The sequence below is a fragment of the Pristiophorus japonicus genome, chromosome 10 (genome assembly GCF_044704955.1).
Source record: "Pristiophorus japonicus isolate sPriJap1 chromosome 10, sPriJap1.hap1, whole genome shotgun sequence".
Classification (NCBI taxonomy): Eukaryota; Metazoa; Chordata; class Chondrichthyes; family Pristiophoridae; genus Pristiophorus; species Pristiophorus japonicus.
The window spans coordinates 52,845,723-52,864,969 of NC_091986.1; the positions used below are offsets into that span (position 1 = coordinate 52,845,723).

Below are 19,247 nucleotides of genomic sequence, written 5' to 3' on the forward strand. Positions count from 1 at the left end.
AAAAATAACGTGCTAGAGGTAGGCCCCGCTCACGAAACTGCCCATGCCCCAGGGTGCATTAATCACCATTGGGACTTTGTGCTAAAGCCGCTCGTTTGCTCAGAGGCTCCAAAAATGTAGCTCGAACCTTTGGGCGCAAGGACACTAATAGGCACGCTTTTAATTCTTTTAGGTTTCTAAGGTACTGACTGCTGTACTTCATTCTAACTAGAACATAATATTGTATATTTTTTTAAGTACTTTTCAGTAATTTAACCTCATCAGTGATGACGAGATACTGATTTTAAAATGCTTATTTTTTGTGATAAGCCCATTTTCAACTGTATTAATCAAACTTTACCAACTCTTAAATATATCAAGGAATAGATTTTAAAGGAACATTTTTAAAAGAGAATAATGATAAAATGCTGTCTGATTGCGCTGGTTCCTGGCAGATTTTCTGTTCAGCGATATGCAAATTAGTTTGAGTGGAAAACAAGGATGGAAAAATACTTTTCAAAATGGGGTAATATGCACTGGAATGCACTGCCGTTACTTATTCACATCCTATTGTCTCTGAAGCAGAGTTTACTGTCCCTTCTTTTCCTTGATGATGTTTGTTTTCTTCTCAGGCCTTTTCTGAATTACCAGCGAATGTACTATGTCTTCATGCAGATGCTCTCCACAGGGCCAGCCTGGTTAGGGATTATCCTGTTAATAACAGTCAGTCTCCTTCCGGATATAGTTAAAAAAGTGATCTACAGGCAGCTTTGGCCAACAGCAGCGGAGAAAGTTCAGGTAATGTTTAGTGCGCGGTGTCAGAAATTAACAGTAATTGGGAGCAGCAATTGCTGTCTGAGAGTGCAATGCATCGCAACTGGCAATGAACATATTGTTGCTTTTCATTCAGGTAAAAGACAAAAATAAACTGTGGGGGAAATGTTGCTCAGCATTTCACTAAATTCCCAGCAGATTAATGAACGCTAAGTTTAAAGAATGTGGATACGTACTGAATTGTATATTATTTTTAATTATCCATTCACAGAGAGCAAATATCCATTCACTCTGGCAGATAGCTGCAGCTCAGACAGTTTAGCCCTGAATTTCCTCAGGCCCTGGGGAGTAATTTATAGAAGTGAGAGGTGGGAAATGCGATGGGATATTGTTGACATCAGGCCCAAACCCCAGAGCAGACCCTGAGAGTTTCCTCTGGGGGATGTGCAGAGTGGGCAATAGTTTCAGCTGCTGTTAGAATCCTGGCATGTGCAAAGGTGGCAGGGCTGATGGGTTAGCATTTGTTGTTGCCGCGTCTGCCCCGAATGAATTGGGCACCAGCAAGACACTGGTGTTCAGTTGTGTGGAGCAGCATAAGTGAGGCCTGCAGGTTGTTGCAAACGCGGGTCAGGACACACCTGTATAAAGGGCCAATTTCAAATTGAAACAACTGTTTAAACCTGCTCCTACCTGCTTAGCTCTCAAGCAACTAACAAGTACCTCATTTTGCACCTCTGCCCCTCCCCAGCAGGTGCTCAAGATGTACCAACACTTGCCTACCTGTATTATGATTTCCTGGCCCCAGAAACTCTCAGCAAGGTCAGGGTCACAGGTTGCCAGCAGGGTTAGATGCGATTCCTGTTCTGCCATTGTACCGTGGAAAAGTGGGATGGGCAGTTTTTGTCCCCATTATTTCTGATGTTGTGCCAAAAAATGGATAGAATCCCTGGGGAATTTGAAGCAATTTTGCTTTTTTGTTAGATCCATTACAAGTGTAGTGTGAATATAAAATCCCTGTGGTTGAAGTTTCACCTATATTTTGATCCAAAACTTTACAAATTGAAGAAACCCGGAACACTTGCTCCACATTAGTAGAAAAAAAACATTCATACCTTTACCTTGTTGAATAATCCCAATTGCCTCACAAATTGGCTCCAATGTAGTGCTACATTTGCGTCCAACGCTGTAGCCACAGGTTGTACTTGCTGCTGTACTGCATCTACTGCACATGTTGCTCAACGACCTTTGTAATATCACTACCTATTCGGGTCTTGTGGCCGTGGACTCTGTTCCACGGCACACTTCCTTTCTGATATTCCTCATCATCCTTTGTTGGGCAGGATCTTCATGCTGCCCGACAAATTCCTCATCTCCACCAGTCTCCTGAGTTACTCTTCTACCTTCTTCAGCTCCCTGATCTTCTGGATTTCACTCCTCCTCCTCCTCCATTGGTCCCTGGATCCTCTGATCTCCATTGCTAGCTCTGATGGACCCTGGATTTACTTGTGCTGGATCTACTGCCAGTGGTTCTTCCTCGATTCTCTACTCCTTTATTGGCTCCCTGAATCTATTAGATCTTCCAGTTGCAACCTCTGCCAGTGCATTTTGACTGACTGCTACTTTTGACCTTCCAACTGTTCCCAAATCCACGTTTGCTCTTCTACCATCTCCAAACCGGACCCCTCTCCTTATGACTGGTAGTTGCTCAAAGCTTCTCTTCACACCATTTTCTCCCCACACTGCATCCTGCTCCTTCCGTTAATTTATAACTATTTGATATACCCTCTTCTCTGCCCTGTTTTAAACCTTGTTTTATGTAAATCTCCATCTTACCAACAAAAGGTAATTCAGGCTTACTTTTGTATCCACTTGTATGCACATCTTGCCCCAAGCCAATTCCCACATCTTGGGAGCCTCCTATCAACAAGAGCAGGCATCGACAATGAGATCCAACAACGCCTCCAGTGCGCCAATGCAGCCTTCGGTCACCTGAGGAAAAGAGTGTTTGAAGGCCAGCCCCTCAAAACTGCCACCAAGCTCATGGTTTATAGGGCTGTAGTAATACCTTCCCTCCTGTATGGCTCAGAGACATGGACCATGTACAGTCGACACTTCAAGTTGCTGGAGAAATATCACCACCGATGTCTCCGCAAGATCCTACAAATCCCCTGGGAGGACAGGCACACCAACATCAGCGTCCTCATTCAGGCCAACATCCCCAGTATTGAAGCACTGACCACACTCGATCAGCTCCGCTGGGCAGGCCACATAGTCCGCATGCCAGACACGAGACTCCCAAAGCAAGTGCTCGGAGCTCCTTCATGGCAAACGAGCCAAAGGTGGGCAGCGGAAACGTTACTAAGACACCCTCAAAGCCTCCCTGATAAAGTGTAACATCCCCACTGACACCTGGGAGTCCCTGGCCCAAGTCCACCCTAAGTGGAGGAAGTGCAACCGAGAGAGCACCTCGAGTCTCAACGCCGAGAGCATGCAGAAATCAAGCACAGACAGCGGAAAGAGTGTACAGCAAACCAGTCCCACCCACCCCTTCCCTCAACGACTATCTGTCCCACCTGTGACAGAGTCTGTGGCTCTCGTATTGGACTGTTCAGCCACCAAAGAACTCACTTTAGGAGTGGAAGCAAGTCTTCCTCGATTCCGAGGGACTACCTATGATGATGATGACTCTTATTCCCCTTTCTCTGGCACTTCCTGGAAACTGCTCGCCTCTCCTTCTCTTCCACTCATCTACTCATCCAACTTTTCAGCTCCACCTTCTTCAACATTCATTGTTTGATGATCCCTACTTCAATGTACATTATTCCTCAGAAAATGTTATCTCCTGCTGCCAACCCAGTCTTGAATCATTGCCTTTCTGTGACCAGTAGCCTCAACTGCCCATCCATCTCTCTCCTTGGCCATCTCATCCAACATACTCATCAGGGGGTAATCTCTTCACCTTCCTTCTCATTCCAGTTACTCATGAGATGGCTTACCAGGGGAAGACACCAGCACCCAGGTTCATGGCACCATTGGTGGCTCTGCTGCACAGAAGGGCGAGAAAAAGAGTGGGAGAGCTATAGTATAGGGGACTCTATTGTAAGGGGAATAGATAGGAGTTTCTGCGACCGCAACTGAGATTCCAGGATGGTTTGTTGCCTCCCTGGTGCAAGGGTCAAGGATGTCTAGGAGCGGCTGCAGAGCATTCTGGAGAGGGAGGGTGAACAGCCAGTTGTCGTGGTACATGTAGGTACCAACGATATAGGTAAGAAGCAGGAAGAGGTCCTACAAGCTGAATTTAGGGAGCTACGAGTTAAATTAAAAAGTAGGACCTCAAAAGTGTAATCTCTGGATTGCTACCAGTGCCACGTGCTAATCAGAGTAGAGGGAGCAGGATAGTTAGAATAAATACGTGGCTTGAGCAGTGGTGCAAGAGGGAAGGATTTAAATTCCTGGGACATTGGAACCAGTTCTGGGGGAAGTGGGACCTTAACTGATGTCCTTGGGGTAACATTTTCTAATGTAGTTCGGGAGTGTTTAAACTAATATGGCAGAGGGATGGGAACCTATGCAGCGAGACAGGGCGAAGCAATATGGAGTCAGAAACAGATGGTAGAAAGGTAAAAAGCAATATGGAAGGCTGAGTAAACAAAGGAATGAAACAAAAAGGGCCACACTACATCATAATTCTAAAAGGAGAAAGGGTGTTAAAAAAACATGCCTGAAGGCTTTGTGTCTTAATGCAAGGAGTATCCATAATAAGGTGGATGAATTAACTGTGCAAATAAATGTTAACAGATATGATGTGATTGGGATTACAGAGACGTGGCTCCAGGATGATCAGGGCTGGGAACTCAACATCCAAGGGTATTCAACATTCAGGAAGGATAGAATAAAAGGAAAGGAGGTGGGGTAGCATTGCTAGTTAAAGAGGAGATTAATGCAATAGTTAGGAAGGACATTAGCTTGGATGATGTGGAATCTATATGGGTAGAGCTGCAGAACACCAAAGGGCAAAAAAATCGTTAGTGGGAGTTGTGTACAGACCTCCAAACAGTAGTAGTGATGTTGGAGAGGGCATCAAACAGGAAATTGGGGTGCATGCAATAAAGGTGCAGCAGTTATCATGGGTGACTTTAATATGCATATAGATTGGGCTTAGCAAACTGGAAGCAATACGGTGGAGAAGGATTTCCTGGAGTGCATAAGGGATGGTTTTCGAGACCAATATGTCGAGGAACCAACTAGGGGGAGGAGCCATCTTAGACTGGGTTTTGTGTAATGAGAGAGGATTAATTAGCAATCTCGTTGTGCGAGACCCCTTGGGGAAGAGTGACCATAATATGGTGGAATTCTACATTAGGATGGAGAATGAACCAGTTAATTCAGAGATCATGGTCCAGAACTTAAAGAAGGGTAACTTTGAAGGTATGAGGCATGAATTGGCTAGGATAGATTGATGAATGATATTTAAGGGGTTGACTTTGGATGGGCAATGGCAGACATTTAGAGACCGCATGGATGAACTACAACAATTGTACATCCCTGTCTGGCGTAAAAATAAAAAGGGGAAGATGGCTCAACCGTGGCTATTGAGGGAAACCAGGGATAGTATTAAAGCCAAGGAAGTGGCATACAAATTGGCCAGAAATAGCAGCGAACCCGGGGACTGGGAGAAATTTAGAACTCAGCAGAGGAGGACAAAGGGTTTGATTAGGGCAGGGAAAATAGAGTACGAGAGGAAGCTTGCAGGGAACATTAAGACGGACTGCAAAAGCTTCTTTTGATATGTAAAGAGAAAAAGGTTAGTAAAGACAAACGTAGGTCCCCTGCAGTCAGAATCAGGGGAAGTCATAACGGGGAACAAAGAAATGGCAGACCAATTGAACAAGTACTTTGGTTCGGTATTCACTAAGGAGGACACAAACAACCTTCCGGATATAAAAGGGGTCAGAGGGTCTAGTAAGAAGGAGGAACTGAGGGAAATCCTTATTCGTCGGGAAATTGTGTTGGGGAAATTGATGGGATTGAAGGCCGATAAATCCCCAGGGCCTGATGGTCTGCATCCCAGAGTACTTAAGGAGATGGCCTTGGAAATAGTGGATGCATTGACAGTCATTTTCCAACATTCCATAGACTCTGGATCAGTTCCTATGGAGTAGAGGGTAGCCAATATAACCCCACTTTTTCAAAAATGAGGTAGAGAGAAAACAGGGAATTATAGACCGATCAGCCTGACATCGGTAGTGGGTAAAATGATGGAATCAATTATTAAGGATGTCATAGCAGTGCATTTGGAAAGAGGTGACATGATAGGTCCAAGTCAGCATGGATTTGTGAAAGGGAAATCATGCTTGAAAAATCTTCTGGAATTTTTTGAGGATGTTTCAGTAGAGTGGACAAGGGAGAACCAGTTGATGTGGTGTATTTGGACTTTCAGAAAGCTTTCGACAAGGCCCCACACAAGAGATTAATGTGCAAAGTTAAAGCATATGTGATTGGGGGTAGTGTGCTGATGTGGATTGAGAACTGGTTGGCAGACAGAAAGCAAAGAGTAGGAGTAAATGAGTACTTTTCAGAATGGCAGGCAGTGACTAGTGGGGTACCGCAAGGTTCTATGCTGGGGCCCCAACTGTTTACATTGTACATTAATGATTTAGATGAGGGGATTAAATGTAGTATCTCCCAAATTTGCAGATGACACTAAGTTGGGTGGCAGTGTGAGCTGCGAGGAGGATGCTATGAGGCTGCAGAGTGACTTGGATAAGTTCGGTGAGTGGGCAAATGCATGGCAGATGAAGTATAATGTGGATAAATGTGAAGTTATCCACTTTGGTGGTAAGAACAGAGAGACAGACTATTTTCTGAATGGTGACAGATTAGGAAAAGGGGAGGTGCAATGAGACCTGGGTGTCATGGTACATCAGGCATTGAAGGTTGGCATGCAGGTACAGCAGGCGGTTAAGAAAGCAAATGGCATGTTGGCCTTCATAGCGAGGGGATTTGAGTACAGGGGCAGGGAGGTGTTACTACAGTTGTACGGGGCCTTGGTGAGGCCACACCTGGAGTATTGTGTACAGTTTTGGTCTCCTAACTTGAAGGACCTTCTTGCTATTGAGGGAGTACAGCGAAGGTTCACCAGACCGATTCCCGGGATGGCGGGACTGACATATCAAGAAAGACTGGATCAACTGGGCTTGTATTCACTGGAGTTCAGAAGAATGAGAGGGGATCTTATAGAAACGTTTAAAATTCTGATGGATTTAGACAGGTTAGATGCAGGAAGAATGTTCCCAATATTGGGGAAGTCCAGAACCAGGGGTCACAGACTAAGGATAAGGAGTAAGCCATTTAGGACCGAGATGAGGAGAAACTTCTTCACCCAGAGAGTGATGACCTATTCCTGCACCTATTTTCTCTGTTTCTATGTTTCTATTACCCAGAGCCCTTCAAAGACTCTGCTACCTGATGTACAATTATTGATCCTCTCTGTATTTCTCTCTAGAATGGTCACACTCACAAACAAGGTGCTCTCTGTCCATGAGCCATGACTGCACTGACATTCTGGCACTGGCCAAAACATGGCTCATGGGGGTGATGATTCCCTTTTTTCTGCACTGAAGCAGCCCCCAAAAGGTCATGAATAACATTATTTATGACTGTTGTGCAATGTCCCTCCTTTTGGATGAGTTCACAGCATTGGGCACGATCAAGCCATCCTCTCCAGTACCTTGCCTTCATTGTCTGGCTCCATGGGGTCGCTCTCACATAGTTACAGCCCTTACTTTCTGAGCACTGCCAGTATTAGCTTCCCTTCCCACCTCTACAGCATTACCTTCAGAAGTCTCCCAAGGATCCGTGCTTGGCCCCTTCCTCTTCCCCATCTACATGCTGCCCCTTAGCGACAACTGTAGGCATGGGGGCAACCTCCATATGTACGCTGATGACATGTAAAGCAATAAAAGCACTGCCTGGAGGTAGGGATTCCCAGCAGCAGAGTTCTCTTTGCATTTGGAAGACCGAACCCATTGTCTTCTGTCCCTGCCACAAACTCTGTTCCCTCGCCATCATCTCCCTAGAAACTGTCTGAGGCTGAATCAAACTTTTCGCAACCTTGGTGTCGTATTTGACCACATATGCACAGCATCACTAAGACCACCTCCATAATATCACCAATCTCCGCCCCTGCAGCAGCTCATCTGCTGCTGAAACCCTCATGCATGTCTTTGTTATCTCTAGACTTGACTATTCCAATGCTCTCCTGGCTGGCCTCCCACATTCCACCCTCTGTAAACTTGAGGTCATCCAAAATTCGCAGCAAGTCCCGTTCACCTATCATTCCCTGTGCTCACTGATCTACATTATCTCCCGGTTAAGCAATGCCTCAATTTTAAAATTCCCATCTACGTTTTCAAATCGCTCCATAGCTTCAACTTTCCCTATCTCAGTGACCTCCTCCAGCCCCACAACCCTCAGATTTCTGCACTGCTCTAATCCTGGCCTCTTGTGCATCCCTGATTTTAATTACTCCACCATTGGCGGCCGTGCCTTCAGCTGCCAAGGCTCTAAGCTCTGGAATTTCCTCCCTAAACCTCTCCACCTCTCTTTCCCCCTTTAAGATGCTCTTTAAAACCTACATCTTTGATCCTGCACTTATACCTCCTTATGTGATTCGGTGTCATATTTGTTTGATAATATACAGCATGGGCTCAATGAGCCGAATGGCCTTCTTCCGTGCTATAACCATCTATGATCCTGTGAATGCCATGGGACGTTTTACTCCATTAAAGGTGCTATATAAATACAAGTTGTTAATACCTGAAGACAAGCACGTTTCATCAGGCACAGGCACATCTTACGATGCACGTTTCATCATGCACAGGCGTGTCTTACGATGAATGTTTCATCGTGCACAGGCACATCTTACGAAGCACGTTTCATCATGCACAGACACATCTTACGATGCACGTTTCATTGTGCACAGACGTGTGTTACGATTCACGTTTCATTGTGCATAGGCACATCTTACGATGCACGTTTCATCATGCACAGACACATCTTACGATGCACGTTTCATTGTGCACAGGCGTGTCATACGGTGCGCGTTTCACCATGCACAGGCACATCTTACGATGCACGTTTCATCATGTACAGGCATATCTTGCAATGCATGTTTCATCATGCACAGGTGTGTCTTACGATGCATGTTTAATCATGCACAGGCACATCATAAGATGAACGTTTAATTGTGCATAGGCATGTCTTACGTTGCACGTTTCATTGTGCACAGGAGTGTCTTACGATGCACGTTCCATCGTGCACAGGCACATCTTACTTTGCACGTTTCATCATGCACAGACACATCTTATGATGCACGTTTCATTGTGCACAGACGTGTCTTACGATGCACGTTACATTGTGCACAGGCGCATCTTACGATGCGCGTTTCACCATGCACAGGCACATCTTACGATGCACGTTTCATCATGCACAGGTACGTCTTATGCACATTCCATTGTGCACAGGCACATCTAACGATGCACGTTTCATCATGCACAGACACATCTTACGATGCACGTTTCATTGTGCACAGACATGTCTTACGATGCACGTTTCATTGTGCACAGGCATATCTTGAAATGCATGTTTCATCGTGCACAGGTGTGTCTTACGATGCATGTTTAATCGTGCACAGGCACATCGTACGATGCACGTTTAATTGTGCATAGGCGTGTCTTACGTTGCACGTTTCATTGTGCACAGGAGTGTCTTACAATGCACATTTCATCGCGCACAGGCACATCTTACTATGCACGTTTCATCATGCACAGGTATGTCTTATGCACATTCCATCGTGCACAGGCACATCTTACTTTGCACGTTTCATCATGCACAGACACATCTTATGATGCACGTTTCATTGTGCACAGACGTGTCTTACGATGCACATTTCATTATGCACAGGCGCATCTTACGATGCGTTTCACCATGCACAGGCACATCTTACGATGCACGTTTCATCATGCACAGGTACATCTTATGCACGTTCCGTTGTGCACAGGCACATCTTACGATGCACGTTTCATCATGCACAGACACATCTTACGATGCACGTTTCATTGTGCACAGACGTGTCTTACAATGCACGTTCCATCGTGCACAGGCGCATCTTACTATGCACGTTTCATCATGCACAAGTACGTCTTATGATGCACATTCCATCGTGCACAGGTACATCTTACTATGCACGTTTAATCATGCACAGGTGCATCTTACGATACACGTTTCATCGTGCACAGGCGCGTCTTACTATGCACATTTCATCATGTACAGGCGCGTCTTGCGATGCACATTTAATCGTGCACAGGTGCATCTTACTATGCACGTTTCATCATGCACCAGTGCATCTTACGATGTGCATTTCATCGTGCACAGTCATATCTTATGATGCACGTTTCATCGTGCACAGGCATGTCTTACGGTGCGCATTTCATTGTGCACAGGCATATCTTATGATGCACGTTTCATCGTGCACAGGCACATCTTACAATGCACGTTTCATCGTGCATGGGCATATCTCACTATGCACATTTCATCATGCATAGGTGCGTCTTACGATGCACGTTTCATCGTGCACAAGTGCATCTTACGATGCACGTTTCATTGTGCACAGGTGCATCTTAGGGCATGTTTCATCGTGCACAGGCACAGCTTACTATGCACGTTTCATCATGCACAGTTGCATCTTACAATGCATGTTTCACCGTGCACAGGCGCGTCTTACGATGCACGTATCATCATGCACAGACGTGTCTTACGGTGCACGTTTCATTGTGCACAGGCGCGTCTTACGATGCGCGTTTCACCATGCACAAGCACATCTTACGGTGCACATTTCATCATGCACATCTTGCGATGCACATTTCATCGTACACAGGCACATCTTACAATGCACATTTGATCATGCACAGATGCGTCTTACGATACATGTTTCATCGTACACAGGCGCATCTTACTATGCACATTTCATCATACACAGGTGCATCTTATGACGCATGTTTCATCGTGCACAGGCACATCTTACAATGCACATTTCATTGTGCACAGTTGCGCCTCTAAATGCAAGTTTTACCATGCGCATGCACATCTTATGCACGTTTCGCCATGCACAGGCACATCTTACGATGCACGTTTCATCGTGCACACGCGCGTCTTACTATGCACGTTTCATCATGCACGGTCACATCTTACGATGCACAATTCACCGTGCACAGGCACCATCTTACGATGCACATTTCATCGTGCACAGGCACATCTTACGATGCACGGTTCACTGCACGGGCACATCTTACGATGCATGTTTCACTGTGCACAGGCACATCTTATGATGCACATTTCATTGTGCACAGGCACATCTTACTATGCACGTTTGATCATGCACAGGTGCATCTTACGATGCACATTTCATCATGCACAGGCACGTCTTACCATGCTCATTTCATCATGCACAGGTGAGTCTTACGATGCACATTTCATTGTACACAGGCGCGTCTTACTAGGCACATTTCATCATGCACAGGTGCGTCTTACGATGCACGATTCACCGTACACAGGCACATCTTACGTGCACATTTCATCGTGCACAGGCGCATCTTACGATGCATGTTTCATCATGCACAGACATCTTACTGTGCATATTTCAACCATGTACAGACCGATTTCAGCCATGCACATGTTTCACTGTGTGCAGACCCATTTTAGTCATGCAATATACACCATCTCTGGCATGCACAATCACATTTCGCCCTTCCACATTTCAAAATACACAGGCACGTTTTACTAACCAGGTTTCAGCCTTGTGCAGGCACATTTTAGCTGTGCAACAAGCACGTTTTAAGCCTGTAAATGGTATGGTTCTCTGTGCACAAGCACATCTTTTCCTTCTGATCCTAGAGACTGTGGTTATATGCAGACAGACCTTTTGAATATGTATTTGTCCACACAGTGCTTACCAGAAATAGACTGACGCATATTTGGTCATGGATCATCCTTCCCATGAGAAGTGATGTGTTGTTTTCTGAAAGTATGTTTCTTTTAACATTCATTTGACCTGAATTCATTTTTAAAAAGAATAAATAAAAATTGCATAACTTTCATCCTGGGGATTGTTAGCAATTTCACAAACTTTTGTGCCAGATTTCTGCATATGTTGTACACTGGTTTCTGTCTATGTTGTTCAAGATTTCTATGTATGTTGCTCACCACTTTCTGTGTATGTTGTACTGTACATCGCTTTTTGCATGTGTTGTGCACAAGTTTCCGCATGTGTTGTGCACAAGTTCCCGCATGTGCTGTGCACAGCTTTCTGTACGAGTTGTGCACAAGTTTCCACGCGTGTTGTGCACAAGTTTCCGCATGTGTTGTGCACAAGTTTCCGCATGTGTTGTGCACAGTTTTCTGTACGAGTTGTGCACAAGTTTCCACATGTGTTGTGCGCAAGTTTCTGCATGTGTTGTGCATAGCTTTCCGCATGTGTTGTGCATAGCTTTCTGTATGAGTTATGCACAAGTTTCCGCATGTGTTGTGCACAAGTTCCCGCATGTGCTGTGCACAGCTTTCTGTACGAGTTGTGCACAAGTTCCCGCGCGTGTTGTATGCAAGTTTCTGCATCTGTTGTGCGCAAGTTTCCGCATGTGTTGTGCGCAAGTTTCTGCATGTGTTGTGCACAAGTTCCCGCATGTGCTGTGCACAGCTTTCTGTACGAGTTGTGCACAAGTTTCCACGCGTGTTGTGCACAAGTTTCCGCATGTGTTGTGCACAAGTTTCCGCATGTGTTGTGCACAGTTTTCTGTACGAGTTGTGCACAAGTTTCCACATGTGTTGTGCGCAAGTTTCCGCATGTGTTGTGCATAGCTTTCCGCATGTGTTGTGCACAAGTTTCCGCATGTGTTGTGCGCAATTTTCCGCATGTGTTGTGCATAGCTTTCCGCATGTGTTGTGCATAGCTTTCTGTATGAGTTATGCACAAGTTTCCGCATGATTTTTTTGTGCGCAAGTTTCCGCATGTGTTGTGCGCAAGTTTCCGCATGTGTTGTGCGCAAGTTTCCGTATGTGTTGTGCGCAAGTTTCCGCATGTGTTGTGCACAAGTTCCTGTATATGTTTTGCACAGTTTTCTCTGTATGTTGCCTTTAACCAGATTTATTCCTTGTGTTTCTGTCTCCTTCTGCCCTTCTTTCTGCTGCTCCTGACTACTCATCATCTGTTGTTTGTAAATGAATATTGGGCTTCCGTGTCCTACTTTCACCTGGAAAATCACAGGCAAAGCGGAAGTACCTTTCTGCTGAACAGTCTACCATCTTTATGCTTTCCCAGACTTCCAGCAGTCTAAGTTTCTAAAGATGACTCTTCTCTCTATCTTTAAGGTGCGTGAGAGATGGCCATTCAGTATAACCATGGTAACTACTGTCAATGTATGTTTAAAAGAAGAACAAACTTTCCTTCAAAGGAGGCTCTCCTTCAAATAAATCGGGTAGAGCCAAGGTTTTAAACTGTACTGATGTCCACAGTGAAGCCAAACTAGTAACCTTTGACCTTTTAACTGTGTGGATGGGAAGATGTGGAGTTTGGGCGTTTCTAGAACACTGGCAGAAGCTGCTGAGCCTCCGCATTGTGAGAAAATCCCCCCCCCCCCCCCCCAAGGGAAGGAAAGTTTCTGGGCAGTGAGTGATGGTGCTGAGCTCAGATGGTGCACCAGGAGTCGGGTGTAAGCTCGGATTCCCAGTTAGAGAAAGCATTTAGAAAAAGGTTGCACACTCATGAAAACAATGTGAATTCAGTGGTGGGGTCAGTGACTGTAATGTAATTCCCCTGGAGTCCTTGATGATTGACTCGTATTTCAAACCAATTGTTCGTGGGATATTGGCGACAGATTTATTGCCCATTCCTACTGCCCAAAGGCGGTGGTGGGATTTCTCCTTGAACCGCTGCCGTCTTTGTGGTCATGGTGCTCCCACAGTGGAATTAGGTGGAGCATTCCAGGATATTGACTGAGCTAATGATGGAACACTATACATTGAATCCAGGATGTTCTATGACTCTCTCTGACCCTCACACCTCTCTCTCTGACCCTCATGCCTCTCTCTCTCTAACCCTCACCCCTCTCTCTGACCCTCACCCCTCTCTGACCCTCACCCCTCTCTCTCTGACCCTCGCACCTCTTTCTGACCCTCGCATCTCGCGCTCTCTCTCTTTCTCTCTCTCTGACCCTCACATCTCTCTCTCTGACCCTCACTCCTCTCTCTGACCCTCACCCCTCTCTCTGACCCTCACACCTCTCTCTCTCGCTCTGACCCTCACACCTCTCTGTCTCTCTGACCTTCACACCTCTCTCTCTGACCCTCGCACCTCTCTCACTCTCTCTCTGACCCTCACACCTCTCTCTGACCCTCGCACCTCTCTCTCTCTCCCTGACCCTCGTACCTCTCTGACCCTCGCACCTCTCTCACTCTCTCTCTGACCCTCACACCTCTCTCTCTCTCTCTCTCTCTGACCCTCACACCTATCTCTCTGACCCTCACACCGCTCTCTCTCTGATCCTCGCACCTCTCTCTCTCTCTCCCTGACCCTCGTACCTCTCTGACCCTCACACCTCTCTCTTTCTGACCCTCGCACCTCTCTCACTCTCTCTGACCCTCACACCTATCTCTCTGACCCTCACACCTCTCTCTCTCTGACCCTCGTACCTCTCTCACTCTCTCTCTGACCCTCACACCTCTCTCTGACCCTCGCACCTCTCTCTCTCTCTCTCTGACCCTCGCACCTCTCTCTGACCCTCTCACTTCCCTCTCTTTGACCCTCGCATCTCTCTCTCTCTCTCTCTCTCTCTCTCTCTCTCTCTCTCTCTCTCTCTCTCTCTCGTACCTCTCTCTGACCCTCGCACCTCCTTCTGATTCTCGCATCACTCCTGCTTTTGACTTTTACCTCTCCTGCCGCAGCCTACACCATAGCTAAAGATTCTCCCACTGTCACTCTTGTTCCTGCTGCATTTACAGTAGGGAAAGAATCCTGTGTTTTAGTGATTGAAGCAAGTGTCTTAAGATATTCACTGAAAGTTTGCCTCCAGAATTATAGCCTGGGCACACACTTCATGTGTGCCTATAACCTTGTGCTACATCCAGCCTACCCCTAGTTACCACTTTCTGGAGTAGAAATTGTCCTCCGTCCGCAACGGGGCGCACCCTCCATTTTATAAAAGTTTTTCTCCGCCGCCCCGACCAGTGATCAGCACCGTGCTGGCCATCCCTTAGTCCCTCCCCTTCAGCTAAAGGGGAAAGGCGCTGAAAACGCCACAGCCACTTCAGCGGAAAGCACTGGGCCACCAAGGAGGTTTCGGCCAGACCAGTGGCCTGGCACTCAAGAGGGGGTGCCAGGTTGCCTGTTGGCAACTCGGCCAAACCCAGGGACATAATTGTCGGGCCGACCTGGCAGTCGGCCGATTTAAAAAAAATAAATAAATAACATGCCGGCCGCGGTTGTGTGCCCTCCCATGGGGGCCACGCTGCCATGCCACAGAGTGTACCGACCGTCAGCGGGGCAATACTAGGAAATGGGCCATTTCCCGAGGGGCAATTTCCAGAGGGGACCCCGCCAGTCGGTAAGGGGTCAGTGCTTGCACACCATGGCAGGAAAATGAGCGGAGCAGTCCCAGGCACCCCTCCAAAACTCACCAAGGGCAATTTACAAATTGGCAGCCACTGTGCAGAGAGTCGGCGGCCATACTGCGTCACCCCATGGCTGCTGCTTTCAGGTGGCCAGGCGCCTTATCAGGAGGTGCAATTTTGGCTCCTGTATCTCTTGTTCTATTTTACCTACAATTTTACCTATTTGGTCTAGAAGAAATTTTGGGTTAATTTGCATTATGCTGTTGCTATGAAGTTAGATTCAATTCACAAAAGATTAACTCCCAGACAACCATGCTATCTGGGATGTTGCTTAAGACAAATTAGTTGAAATAACAAATGAATCAGCCAGCAAAAACTGTACTCTTGCTTATCATACAAGTTTTGAGACAATGGGAAGTCATCCAGCGTTTCCTATAACTGTTTTCAGTTTTTATGTTGGAATGGTTTTCATTCAATGTGCTCAGCAGGGGAGTTAGCTTAACAAAAAACGGAGTTACCAGAGCTCTCACACTACGGGAGTGGCAATATTTTATTCAAGATGGCAGCTGGCAGGCTAAGCATGCATAATGAGCTGAGGGAGGGGTTCGTAGTCATTCTTTATATCTGTAAAATCCAGACTCCGGTGGATTTTCAATGTGAGTGGCAGAAGTCTCGCACTTCCTCCAGCCAGGATGCAGCCTTCCTGTAAGAGTAAAGTTAGTGGCCATTACCTCAGGAACTGCTGACTCGTTAAGTGAGTTCAGACGATAACTGGGCCAGGTTGTATATTTTGTTATGTTTTATAATACAACAGTAATAGGGAATTGATTAAATCTCACCAGAAAACTATTCATTTTGTGTAAAGTAAAGCAGCTTATTTGTTTGCATTAGGCATCATGTGCCACGAGTGGATTCAGATATTGGAATGAAATGAGAGGAACGCGTGTGATCATCGTATCCCACTCATAACAGGAGATTTTACTGTTGCCCTCTGCGCATCTCATTCTCATCTTACCAAATATTAGGCAGTAAAAGTGCGCTCCAGATTGTAGGGGAGGTGAGATAGTTTACCTGGAGACTCTGTACACCCCCTAGGTTCACAGGGAGATTGTTTATCCCCCTTCGGTTCATTGCGGGGGGACTCTGCAAAACCCCTTTGTTTGCCTTCAAATGAGAACAAATCTCTGAATGATGTTTACTTTGGGCAGTTCTAATGCTACAAAGGCAAGTGGGGCAGGAGTTGCCCATTCAATCCCTCGAGCCTGTTCCGCAAAGATACAGCGAGGGTATTATGTGCAGTTCCTGTAAGCAATTATAAAAAGGATATAAGAACCTTGGTAAGGATACGCTGAAGATTCATTGAAATGTTATCAACATCATAGGCAGTCCCTTGAAATCGAGGAACATAAGAACATAAGAAATAGGAGCTGAAGTAGGCCATACGGTCCCTCAAGCCTGCTCCGCCATTTCATACGATCTTGGCTGATCTGATCATGGACTCAGGTCCACTTCCCTGCCCGCTCCCCATAACCCCTTACTCCCTTATCGGTTAAGAAACTGTCTATCTCTGTCTTAAATTTATTCAATGACCCAGCTTCCAGACCTCTCTGAGGCAGTGAATTCCACAGATTTACAACCCTCTGAGAGAAGAAATTCCTCCTCATCTCAGTTTTAAATGGGCGGCCCCTTATTTCTAGTCTCCCCTATCAGTGAAAATATCCTCTCTGCATCCACCTTGTCAAGCCCCCACGTTTTGATAAGATCACCTCTCATTCTTCTGTATTCCAATGAGTAGACGCCCAACTTACTCAACCTTTCCTCATAAGTCAACCTCCTCATCTCCGGAATCAACCTAGTGAACCTTCTCTGAACTGCCTCCAAAGCAAGTATATCCTTTCTTCAATATGGAAACTAAAACTGTACGCAGTATTCCAGGTGTGGCTTCACCAATACCCTGTATAGCTGTAGCAAGACTTCCCTGCTTTTATACTCCATCCCCTTTGCAATAAAGGCCAAAGTTCCATTGGCCTTCCTGATCACGTGCTGTGTACCTACATACTAACCTTTTGTGTTTCATGCACCAGGACCCCCAGGTTCCGCTGTACTGCAGCACCTTGCAATTTTTCTCCATTTAAATAATAACTTACTCTTCAATTTCTTTTCTGCCAAAGTGCTCACACTTTCCAACATTCTACTCCTTCTGCCAAATTTTTGCAGGTTTTTTGTGTCCTCCCCACACATTGCTTTTCCTACCATCTTTGTATCATCAGCAAACTTGGCTACATTACACCCGGTCCCTTCATCCAAGTCGTTAATATAGATTGTAAATAGTTGGGGTCCCAGCACTGATCCCTGAGGCACCCCACTAGTTACTGATTGCCAACCCGAGAATGAACCATTTATCCCGACTCTCTGTTTTCTGTTAGTTAGCCAATCCTCTATCCATGCTAATATATTACCCCAACTCTGTGAACTTTTATCTTGTGCAGTAACCTTTTATGTGGCACCTTGTCAAATGCCTTCTGGAAGTCCAAATACACCATATCCACTGGTTCCCCTTTATCCACCCTGTTCGTTACATCCTCAAAGAATTCCAGCAAATTTGTCAAACATGACTTCCCCTTCATAAATCCATGCTGACTTTGCCTGACTGAATTATGCTTTTCCAAATGTCCTGCTAATGCTTCTTTAATAATGGACTCCAATATTTTCCCAACCATCGATGTTAGGCTAACTGGTCTATAGTTTCCTGCTTTTTATCTGCCTCCATTTTAAAAAAAGGGGCGTTGTTACATTTGCAGTTTTCCAATCTGTTGGGACCTCCCCAGAATCCAGGGAATTTTGGTAAATTACCACCAATGCATCCACAATCCCTGCCGCTACTTCTCAAGACCCTAGGATGCAAGCCATCAGGTTCAGGGGATTTATCTGCCTTTAGACCTCCTTAGTGATTGTGATTGTGTTCCTCTTCCCCAAAAGCCCCTTGACTATCCACTGTTGGGATATTTTTAGTGTAAAGACTGATGCAAAATATTTGGTCCAAGTTTCTGCTATCTCCATGTTCCCCATCACTAATTCCCTGGTCTCGTCTTCTAAGGGACTAACATTTACTTTAGCCACTCTTTTTCTTTTTATATACGTAGAAACTCTTGCTATCTGTTTTTATATTTTGTTCTAGTTTACTTTCATAGTCTCTCTTCCCTTTCTTAATCATTTTTTTAGTCATTCTTTGCTGGCTTTTAAAAGCTTCCTCCCACTAGTTTTGGCCACTTGTTTTTAATTGGATACCATCCTTTATTTCGTTAGTTAGCTACGCATGGCTATCTTTTCTTTTACACCCTTTCCTCCTGACTGGAATATATTTTTCTTGAGAGTTATGAAATATCTCCTTAAATGTACGCCACTGTTCATCAACCGTCCTAGACTTTAATCTATTTTCCCAGTCCATTTTAGCCAACTCTGCCCTCATACCTTTGTAGTCTCCTTTATTTAAGCTTAGTACACTGGTTTGAGATCCAACTTTCTTGCCCTACATCTGAATTTGAAATTTACCAATGCTAGGGTCACTCATTCCAAGGGGATCCTTTACTAGCAGATTGTTTATTAATCCGGTCTCATACACAGGATTACATAAGATAGCCTGCCCCCTTATGCACTCTATGAACTCTTCCTCAAGGCTACCCTGACCAATTTGATTTGTCCAATCAATACGGAGGTTAAAATCACCCATGATTATTGCTGTTCCCTTTTTACAAGCCCCCACTATTTCTTGGTTTATACTCCGACCAACAGTTAGTGGGGCCTGTAGACTACGCCCACCAGTGACTTTTTCC

At 45.5% G+C, this 19,247-nt stretch overlaps 1 protein-coding gene across 3 annotated transcripts in view; it reads left to right on the top strand.

The window, feature by feature from the left end:
- The window catches only part of atp11a (ATPase phospholipid transporting 11A), a 302,794-nt gene that overhangs the window by 273,166 nt on the left and 10,381 nt on the right, over nt 1–19,247 (top strand). For all 3 annotated transcript variants that reach the window (XM_070891812.1, XM_070891813.1, XM_070891815.1), the window contains one exon: nt 612–777. In XM_070891812.1, coding sequence (XP_070747913.1) covers nt 612–777 — 166 coding nt within the window. The remainder of the gene's footprint in view (nt 1–611; nt 778–19,247) is intronic.